The 10,393-nt window shown below is 53.2% G+C and overlaps 2 protein-coding genes and 1 pseudogene across 2 annotated transcripts; 1 reads left to right on the plus strand and 2 right to left on the minus strand.

Moving 5' to 3' along the window:
* Window positions 1-403: 403 nt before the first annotated feature.
* On the minus strand, window positions 404-2,055 carry LOC120667980 (annotated as a pseudogene).
* A 435-nt stretch (window positions 2,056-2,490) lies between these two features.
* LOC120663687 lies at window positions 2,491-3,843 on the plus strand. The gene is made up of 2 exons (XM_039942581.1): window positions 2,491-2,628; window positions 3,231-3,843. Exons 1-2 carry the CDS (start codon window positions 2,516-2,518, stop codon window positions 3,514-3,516), a joined length of 399 nt encoding a protein of 132 aa, XP_039798515.1. The 5' UTR covers window positions 2,491-2,515; the 3' UTR covers window positions 3,517-3,843.
* Window positions 3,844-8,461: 4,618 nt separating this feature from the next.
* Window positions 8,462-9,763, minus strand: LOC120667981 (acyl transferase 15-like). Its single transcript, XM_039947947.1, has one exon. It carries the CDS (start codon window positions 9,761-9,763, stop codon window positions 8,462-8,464), a length of 1,302 nt encoding a protein of 433 aa, XP_039803881.1.
* Window positions 9,764-10,393: the final 630 nt, after the last annotated feature.

Consider the following 10,393-nt stretch of genomic DNA (forward strand, 5'->3'; position numbering starts at 1 on the left):
GCACGGGCGCTGCTGAAAAATTGTTAGGTGGCATGCTTTGATTTTGAGCTGGAAGATCATTTGGGCCAACCAATATTGGTTGGGCCTAGCCCATTCTCTGTAGTTTTATGTGCACAATTACTTAGAGTGACACATCATCTAAAAATATTTGAAATTAGAATAAAACACCTCACATCAACGCATATTTCACCTATTGTTGTTTTTTAGCTTACATGCAAGACTCAAGCTGTCTAGATAATGGTGTACATAGGATCTCATCCCATGAAACCCATTTCATCTCTCTCTTCATTAACACACTGTTACATTATAAAACTCAAAGAGAATGACCAAAAATGACAAAGCCCACATGTACAAGCATAATTGCTTCATATTGCTTTATTAAGCGTTTAATCAAACGATCCAACATTCCTAAATATTGAAAATAATTAAGGATCCAATTTCCAAACATAGAAATCCAAAATGGAGAGATGATGATTATTATTATTATTATAACCAAATATAAAAGTAATTTAGTAGAAAAACAACTTTATTCGATTATGCCAGGTTGAGGCAGCCGGCGAAGAGTTCGGAGCAGAGGCCGAACACCTGGAGGCCGTCCAAGTGCTCGTCGGACCCGCAGAACGCCCGGAACACGTCCCGCCCGCCGCACTCCACCTCGGCAACACCACCGCCTTGTCCTCCCCGCCGTCGCCGTTACCCAGCCGGGTTGGAACGCCACGCCGCACGCCTCGTCATGTCTGCGTTGCCAGCTCGCCAAGGAATTCCTCGGCGTGCTCCTCCTTCACCGCGACCGACAGCACGTTGACCCGTCCTTCCCCCTGCACGGCGGGTACACCATGCAAGTCGGCACCGCCGGCGGCCCGCGCCGCCCATCATGGAACATCACCCTCGCCGGCGCCCCGCTCCCGAAGTCGACCCCTTCGAAGCCGATGTTCCTCCATGATGATACGTACAGCGTGTCGTACCGCCCCCCCAACCCTCGAGTCACCAGCTGGTCGTCGCCGGCGCCGCTCTCGTGCTCCTTGAGCTTGTCCGGCAGCCGGGCCTTGGCTCGCCTGACCATCCCGACGAGGTCCACGAGGCCAGCGCTTGCCACCACGCCGCTCGTCGCCGCGGCGAGCGGCTGGCTAGTGATGCAGTTGCCGTAGTAGCCGACCCTGGCGCCCACGTACCTGCGCATGTTGCTGGCGAACGTGAGGAGAGCCAGGGCGGTCGTCCCCGAACCGCCGGGCGGCATGGTGGCGCGGACGCGGCACCGTCACAGGACGGCGAGGACGGCCTCATGCGTCGTGCACGGCCGGCCGTCGCCGTCGGGGCAGCTGTGGTATTCTGCCTTGACGCGGTCGATCAGGGACGAGGGCACCGTGACCTCGAGGGGGAGAAGCTCCATGTCCGGTGGCTCGGGGAAAGCCAGCACGGCCTGTGCTACTGGATCCGACAGCGGAGGGAGTCGGGAGAGACCGCGTTGTCACACCTGGCTGGAAGGATCGACGGTGACGGCAGCCCGCGGGCGAGCTCGCCGACGGCGGCTAGGAACTGGGCGATCCCAGCGCCGTCGGCGACGGCATGGTTCCATGTCGCCCCGACGACGACCCCGCCGCAAGAGAACTCGGTCACCTGCACGGACAGCAGAGGGTCGTCGGAGCCGTAGCTCCCAACCGGGTAGTAGACGGCGAGCTCGTCGAGGAGGGCCTTCGCGCCGGACCGTTCGCCGAAGATCTTTGCTTCTGTCAAGCTGCAGTCGCCTGATCCGGTGATGAATTCCACACCCTCGCCGGTGCACCGGATGCTGAATCCTCCATCGTCTCCGGCTCCTGATGAAGAAATGCGACCAGCAAATGGGTAGTAGTGGACAAGTGCCTGGGACAGCGCCCTCCTTATGCCCTCAACAGCCTCATGGCTCAGATGCTCAAATACGAGCAACACTGTGAATGGAGTAATCTTGACGAACTTCCTGTCGAAAGATGTGAGCTTTATGGCACCACTCGTCGTCGTCGTCACCGGCTCCAGTGGCCTGATGACTGCCGGCGAGGACTTCCTCACCGCAACACTCATTGTTACAATGTATAGCCTGTGCGTGTAGGGTGTCGTCGTGATGCTGGAGCCAATTGAGTGCATAAGCATCTTGTCCTCCAGTTTACTTGCTTATATAGGCGGGACTCTACATTCTTGGCCTCGTTTGGTTACATTCTTAGGGATCCTAGAATGGCTTTTCTAGCCTCCGCATGAAGGACCAAATGAAGTATATTTGCAAAATCAACTATGGGCCAACCGGTCCATGGGCTGGATGTTACATCCACCCACCGTTAGAAACTTCCTCGTTGAGATCTGAGCTAACTCACCACACGAGACATAGGTTTAGAATCGGATCGACTTTCCTAACCACATCCATACGTAGTGCCGGTGCATGACCCGCAACCTAGGAAAATGGCTCGTGCCCACACTGCACACTTAGTGGATCACATCTCGAGTGTGCAGGAGAGATTTTTTTTCAGATAAGGAGTGTGCAGGAGAGATGGCCGGCGCCGACGGCGGGATCCAGCGGCGTCCCTGGGACCTCTCGCGGAGGGCTGCCTCCTTCCTGCGCATGGCGCGGCTGGCGCTCGCCGGCGCCGCTCCGGCACAACTGTGAGTATTCCGCATGGTTCACCTTATCACTGATAGATTTCCGATAATTCCGATATTTCTGTTTTACCGGTGAGCACCGATAGAATTAGTTTATCATCTAAAAATATCATTATTTTAAATTTAGCACTCCATTCGACTAACCCACAAGTTCGTGCACATACTTTTTACCCACTATAACGAGTAAAAAGAGCATGTAACCATCTTTTAATACTAATCCATTCATTTGCTTTTATTGCACCATCCAATTCTTCATATTCTAGTGAGAACCGACGTAGCAGACATGTCTCCCTACCGGTTATTTCCTTTCATTTTTCTACGTTATTATGTATAGTTTTTTAGGTTAGATGGTTTGAAAAAAAAATCTAAGTTCATTTCTACACAAAATGAGAGTTTTTTCTCTAAATTTTGTCCGAAAAAATTTCTCTATCACCGATAGAATTCCGATATATCCGATATTCCCGTTTATCACCAATCTCCGATATTTTTAATTTATCGATAAGGTAAACCCTGGTATTCCGCCCATAGCTTTCCCTGTATCCACTGCGTCGTATGCATGGTCGTTCTTCCCTGCGCTGGTTAGATGATCAACGAAACCGACGCAGGCTCGCGGAAGAGGAGGCCGTCGGCGGCCACATCTGCGACCCGTATTACAAGAGCATCAGCACGGAGGACGACGACCTCGAATCCGACGGGCTTTGGCTGGAGGAGGACGAAGTCGAGCTGCTCGTGGGCGACGAGGATGGGTCAACGGCGAGAGGCGGCTTGTCGTCTGAGATCAGCACTGATACTCGTGGCGGTGGTGGTGGTGAACAAGAGGTCCCAGTTCAACAGGCAGAACCGGCCTCCGACGGCCGGCGGCGCCGCGGCCGCGCTTCGTCCGGGGAATAACGCCGCGGCGGCGGCGGTTCTGGTGGCGGAGTCGTCGGAGCCGCTGGTGCCGCACCGCGCCGCGAAACGGGCGAACGATGCCGAGATGGTTCACCACCCTTTCGGATGCGATCGCCGAGGGAGCGAGTCCTCGTCGTTGCTGCTTGTTTCTTCCTAGTCTCGTCGTCTTGACTGGATCGCAAAGGAGTCAACAGCTGGCCTCTTGATCGGAGAAGTGAAAAAGATGGTTCCTAAAATTATGCCTAGGGAGGTATATATCCAATTTCAGATTTTCGTGTCCCGTTCATAAAATTTGGTGCTCCTGAATCCTGATTAATTGTTGCTTGGTAATACCTCTTGGTACTTCACGGATGCGCTGTTGGGAGCTCATCGGCTCCACTCCTCGGATCGCAACTAGTGGTGACAATAGACTATATCCTAATACTCTCTTCATAATTCTATTTGGCTCTTAATTTTTTAGAGAGCAAAGTGCATATCCAGTCTTTATACTTATTGGGGTGTGTCACCCAGGTCCATAAACTCTCAAAACAACTAATTAGGTTCATAATCTCTATTTTGGTGTCACTTAACTCCATAAGCACGGGTAACTGAGTGGTGTGCGTTGTTATAATTGCAAATCATCCCTGGTACTTTACTACATATCACCCTCGGCAACATTTAAAAAAGAATCGCCATGCAGGTTCAGGTCACATTCATGTTCAGACCACATTCAGGCTTCGCGTTGTGGCCATGCAGGTTCAGACCACGTCCTTGACAGGTTCAGATCTTAGGAATAGGTTCAAAGATGTATCATGGAGACATGGACATATCATTCAACAAAAAAAATCGCAGATTTAAACATCAAAGTATAACCATATCATTGCAGCGTTGTGGCTCCAGTTTGATACACAGCCCTCACCGCCGCCCTCGCCACAGCCCTGGCCGACGCCGCCCTAGGCACCGCCCACGACGCAGCCGTTTTGTCGCTTGCCTCGCTCGCTCGCAGAGTCGGAAGGGGTACACAGACTCGAGGAGTCATGAAGGGGTATGGGGCACCTGGTGCAGATTAAAAAATTGAGGGGCCGAGTTGCAATAAGACAACTCAGTTACCCGTGCTTATGGAGTTGTGACACCAAAACAAAGATTATGGACCCAAACAAGTATAAGAACCGGATATGCACTTTGATCTTTTTAATCAAAATTATATAATATTAGAGCCTGATTCTTTTAGGATCCGATCCTTAAATTATCTAGGCTAAAAATTAAGACCCTTTAACACCCCTAATCACACCACATCCGCTGAACTTTAATTTCGTGCAGGCGTCAATGGCCGAGACGGTGACGGCCTTGCCTAGCAAGGCCGTCGTCCCCGCCCTCTCTCTCTCTCACCATGGGAATGGGCCGGCTCTGACCTGGACTTGAACCTAGCCCTATGGCCTCAGGGCTAATTTGTGAGGCCATGGGCTGACCCAATTTATCACTTGCATGTCTTCCTAGGTCGTCCATCTCGCCGTGTGTAAGCACATCACCCCTGTAATCATTGTGTTTTTACGGAGAAGATGCGCCACCGTCGGGCCGCGTGCTACGGAAGCAGCAGTACGGCGTGGTAAATAGCCGTCGTCGTGCCAGGGAGTGTGGCACTACTATAATAAACATTAATTATAATAAACATTAATAGAGGCGGTCAAAAACCATTAACAGAAGCCGCTTCTGAGAAAACGTCATAGTAAATGGAGTATTTTTTGAGGCGGTTACCAGCCCGCCTCTGTTAATGGAATAGAAAAAACAAAACAAAAAAGAGAAACCGGCTGAGTTCATTACAGGCCCACCGAGCACATCTGCACTGGCGCCGCCACCCGTCGAGCCCATTTGCGTCTGCCGCTGCCGCGCCCTCCTTCCGGCCACGGCCACCGCGGCCTTGGTAGCCTTTCTATCCCGCGGCCGGCACACGCCTCGCCTTTTGTGCAGAGGAGGCCGAGAGCTCTCCGGCTTGAGCAGCCTTCCGCGGCTCCTGCCACCTGCCGTCAGGCCACCGGGCCATGGGAGGGAGAGGGGAGGGGAGAGAGGGTTCGCAGAGGGAGGGAGAGGGGCAGCAGAGGGAGGGAGAGATTGAAACCCTAAATGTTGTTTATATATAGGCCCAATAGGTGGGAGGATACCGGTCTTTTATTGGGCCCAGCCTATTAACCGAGGCGTCCGCCTCCGAAAATAAGGGTATTAACAGAGGTGGTTGTTTTAACCACCTCCTCGGTTAATGAATTTCGCGAGGCGCGATTTTTTTAACCGTCTCAGTTAATGCCTGCAATTGGTGTGCTGCCTTCTGCACGCTTCTACTCCGCGTTCGCCCCTCTTTGTGCCTCGGTCATATGGAAGCCGCTCAGCGGCATTAGCTCGCCGAGCCTATGCAGCGAAAGCACCGTGCCCAGCGCATGGGAAGGTAACACTTCCGCACTACCGCTGAGCTCCCACTTGTTCTATGACATCGATGCTATGCAGTGTGAGCACCGTGCCCGGTGCGCGTGAAGGGTTTGCTGTGGCGACCAGAAGGCTAAGGTGATGAAGATGTTTGACACCTTGGTTACATGAAGATTCTCAGATGGTGTCCAACTTTTATTAGTACAAAATCAGAAACAAGGCATGCGGTGATGCTATGAGCTGATGTTCGATAAGCTGCTCCACCTTTTTGAGGCTGGACTTGGCTGCTCCGCCCATATAGTTGGCCAAATGGGCTGGGCCAAATGGGCGGCCCGAAGCCCAACCCAGAAAAGCACGGCCCACGCACGGCCTGGCACGATTGCAATAGTGTCTGGATTGGCTCGGCACGATATCATTGGGTCGTGCCTGGGCCGCCATCCTAGCCCATAGTGCTAGCCCGAGCACGGCCCGACTAAGCACCAGGCCCGATACGGCCCATTAACACCCCACCCGTCCCCATCTAATCATCTATATACTCTCTCCCAACCCTAATTTTTACGAGCCATCTACTCCCTATCCCAGCCGCCAGCCTCATCTCTTGACCGCCGCTCGGCCGTCCGCCTCCACTGGCGGCTCACGCCAACACCGCGGCAGCCCACGGCCTCCCCTCACGCCATTGGCGCGGCAGCCGCCGGCCTGCAACGCCATTGGCGCGGCAACCGCCGGCCTGCAGCGCCATGGTCGCGGCAGCCCACATCCTCCTGTCGCGCCGTCGCCGAGGAAACCGACGGCCACCGGCGCGGTAGCTGCCGGCCTATAGCGCCATGGCCGCGGCATCCCACGGCCTCCACTCGCATCGTCGCCGCGGCAGCTGACGAACTCCGGCGCGGTAGCTGCCGGCCTGTAGCGCCGTGGCCGCCGCACGGCCATCGGCCTCCATTGGAAGGCGCCGTTGCCGCAGTAGCCAGCGGCCCCCCCTCGCGCCGTTGTTGCGGCCCTGGGCACCAGCCTCGAGCCGGCACGGGCACAAAGGGCCCGACGTGCTAAGCGGGCCGACCCGGCCCATTTATGAGGTCTTAGGGTCGTGCCTGGGCCGCTGAATCAGCACGCCGGGCGGCCCGACCAATTGATCGGGCCAAATAGGGTCGGGCCTAGCTGTGCTTGGGTCGAGCCGAGCTAGGGCCGGGTCGTGCCGGGCGGCCCATTTGGCTAACTATATCCGCCCATAGGCCCTTGTGTTGTGTTTGTTTTTCTAGCACGTCTTTGTATTGTGTCTGCATGCTGCGATTGTAATCCTTTGTGGCTCCCTTCCTTTTTCTTCTGAGGCATTTAGCCCATGTATCCTGATCATTGTTTGCTGGCTTCCGGCCGATAGTCACTTGATCATGTAACTTTGCTGGATAACTGCCTGACCGCGTTAGCCTCTGTGCAATGAAAGGTTCAGGTGGGCGAGCTCCGCCCCCGTTGTTCCTTCAAAAAAATATGACACGATTGATTTTGTTCGCTTGTTTGACTTCTTTTCTTTCTATAGATATTTGTGCAAGATAAATCTATAACTAAAATCTGTGAAGTATCTTTAGTTTGATGATAGATTTGGTGGTAACTTTGTTTTAGTTTACTTAGCTAATTGAGTACGTAAATATTATTGATCAAAGTTTGAGAAAGAAGATCAATAATCTCAAATAATTAACAACGGATATAGTATCTTGTTGACATGCTAGCTAGCTTGATCGGAGTCCCACAGGTACAAATAAGGAAGTCTACAATGGTCGTGGTTTCTCACACAGCCATGCATACGGCCAGGTTTGTTTGTGATGTGCATTGTAGTTGCACACAAAGTGGCAAACGGGTCCAGTCAGAACATCTGAACATGAATACCAACCAATGGGAAAGCAATGCAATCAGGCAACTAGCTAGCTAGGTGTGCAAAGAGCCTCGTCATCTTGTCACCAGCTAGGCACAGTCCCGTGTGGCCATGTGACAGACAGGATCACACGAGTGTCGTGTGGTGTCAGTCTGGCCAATGGGCAACTTGGTTGTAGGGTTTGCGTGTGGGCCCGGGCCAAGGATCGCGTGGAGGGCAACTCTGCCTTTAGTTGCCTTCAAAATTTCAAAACTTTACAAGATTTCTCGTCACATCGAATTTTTGAACGCATGCATAAAATATTAAATGTAGCTAAATAAAATAATTAATTACACAATTTGTTTATAATTTGCGAGATAAATCTTTTGAGTCTAGTTAATCTATGACGGGACAATAATTACTAAATGCAAACGAAAGTGCTACCGTGTTTTACATCCAAAACTTTATACATCTAAACAAGGGCTCTGTCTCTCTCTTTTTTTTTCTTCCTTTACTAGAAGTTTTCTTTTTCCGTTTTTAAGATTGAGGTGATTAGTACTACCAAACAGATTTGTAGTTTTAGCCGAGAATTTCTAGCCAATGGCTGAGTGTGCCACAGTATTTTATTCCTCTAGTGGTCACTGATGATTGTTGGTCGGTAAAACTCCGTTGCAGATTTCCTGCTCCTCTCGGCAAAGACTACCCTCGTCATGTGTGCCATGCCAGCTCGCCAAGGAACGCCTCGGCGTGCTCCTCCTTCACTGCGATCGATAGCATGTTGACCCCATCCTTCCCCCTGCACGGCGGGTACACCATGCAAGTCGGCACCGTCGGTGGCCCGACCCACCGGGAATGGTACATCACCCTCGCCGGCGGCCCGCCCCCGAAGTCGACTCCTTCGAAGCCGATGTTCCTCCATGACGACACGTGCAGCATGTCGTACCGTCCCCCAGCAAATAACCTGCCGCTCCCGAGCTCCTCCTTGAGCTTGTCCGGCAGCCGGGCCTTGGCGCGCCTGACCATCCCGACGAGGTCCACGAGGCTCGCGCTTGCCACCGCACCGCTTGTCGCCGCGGCGAGCGGCTGGTTGGCGACGCAGTTGCCGTAGTAGCCGGCCCTGGCGCCCGCGTACCCGCGGATGTCGGCGGAGAACGAGAGGAGAACCGGGGTCGTCCCCGAGCCCGGCGGCATGGTGGCGCGGACGCGGCACTGCCACAGGACGGCGAGGACGGCCTCGAACGTCGTGCACGGCTGTCCGTCATCGTCGGAGCAGCTACGGTATTCTGCCTTGACGCGGTCGATCAGGGCCGAGGGGACCGTGAGCTCAAGGGGGACGATAAGCTCCATGTCTGGTGACTCAGGGCACGCCAGCACGGCCTCCACTATCGGATTCGACAGCATAGGGAGGCGGGAGACCGCGTTGTCGCACCTGGCCGGAAGGATCAACGGTGACGGCTGCCCGCGGGTGAGCTCGCCGACGGCGGCTAGGAACTGGGCGATCCCAGCGCCGTCGGCGACGGCGTGGTTCCATGTCGCCCCGAGGACGACCCCACCGCAAGAGAACTCGGTCACCTGCACGGACAGCAGAGGGTCGTCGGAGCCATAGCTCCCAACCGGGTAGTAGACGGCGAGCTCGTCGAAGAGGGCCTTCGCGCCGGACAGTTCGCCGAAGATATTCGCTTCCGTCAAGCCGCAGACGACTGATCCGGTGACGAATTCCACACCCTCGCCGGTGCACCGGATGCCGAATCCATCGTATCCGGCTCCTGATGAACAAATGCGACCAGCAAATGGGTAATAGTGGACAAGTGCCTGGGACAGCGCCCTCCTTACGCCCTCAACGGCCTCATGGCTCAGATGCTCAAACACGAGCAACACTGTGAATGGAACCCCGACAAAAGGCCAGTCGAAAGGTGTGAGCTTTATGGCACCAGCACCACTCCTCGTCGTCGTCACCGGCTCCGGTGGTCTGATGACCGCCGGCGAGGACTTCCTCACCGCAACACTCATTGTTACAATGTTAATTGTGTTGGGTGTCGACTCGTGATGCTGGAGTCAATTGAGTGCAGGTGCAACCTTGTCCTCCAGTTTACTTGCTTATATCGGCGGGACTCCACATGCTTTGATCCTGAGATGATAAATAAAGAAACCACGCTGATCACGAGCTGTGTTTTGTTCCATTTTTTTTTTCAAAACCGGCAGCTCACCTGCTCTCAATTGATTGATATTTAGATATCCAGTGCCACACACTTAAATAAAGAAACCACGCTGATCACGAGCTGTGTTTTTGTTCCATTTTTTCAAAACCGGCTGCTCGCCTGCTCTCTATTGATTGATATTTACATATCTAGTGCCACACATCTACTCCAACCTGCTTACGCTTTCGTTCTCGCCTCACGTAAAAGGGTTAACCTAAGGTTGCAATGCTCTGTAGAGTTGTCTACTTAAGTTAATTAGTTCATCCCACTTTCAACTTTCCATTTAGGACTATTCATGAGCTAGCATGCCTCGTGCATGGTACTCTAACTATGGCCCAACCGGCCTATGGACTAGATGTTACACCTTGTTTCCTATTGACCGGATAAATTACAACTTTTTTTGTTACTGTCATTTAAAATTTATTTTGAGGTCCATTATATT

This window comes from Panicum virgatum, chromosome 3N (assembly GCF_016808335.1).
Source record: "Panicum virgatum strain AP13 chromosome 3N, P.virgatum_v5, whole genome shotgun sequence".
Lineage (NCBI taxonomy): Eukaryota > Viridiplantae > Streptophyta > Magnoliopsida > Poales > Poaceae > Panicum > Panicum virgatum.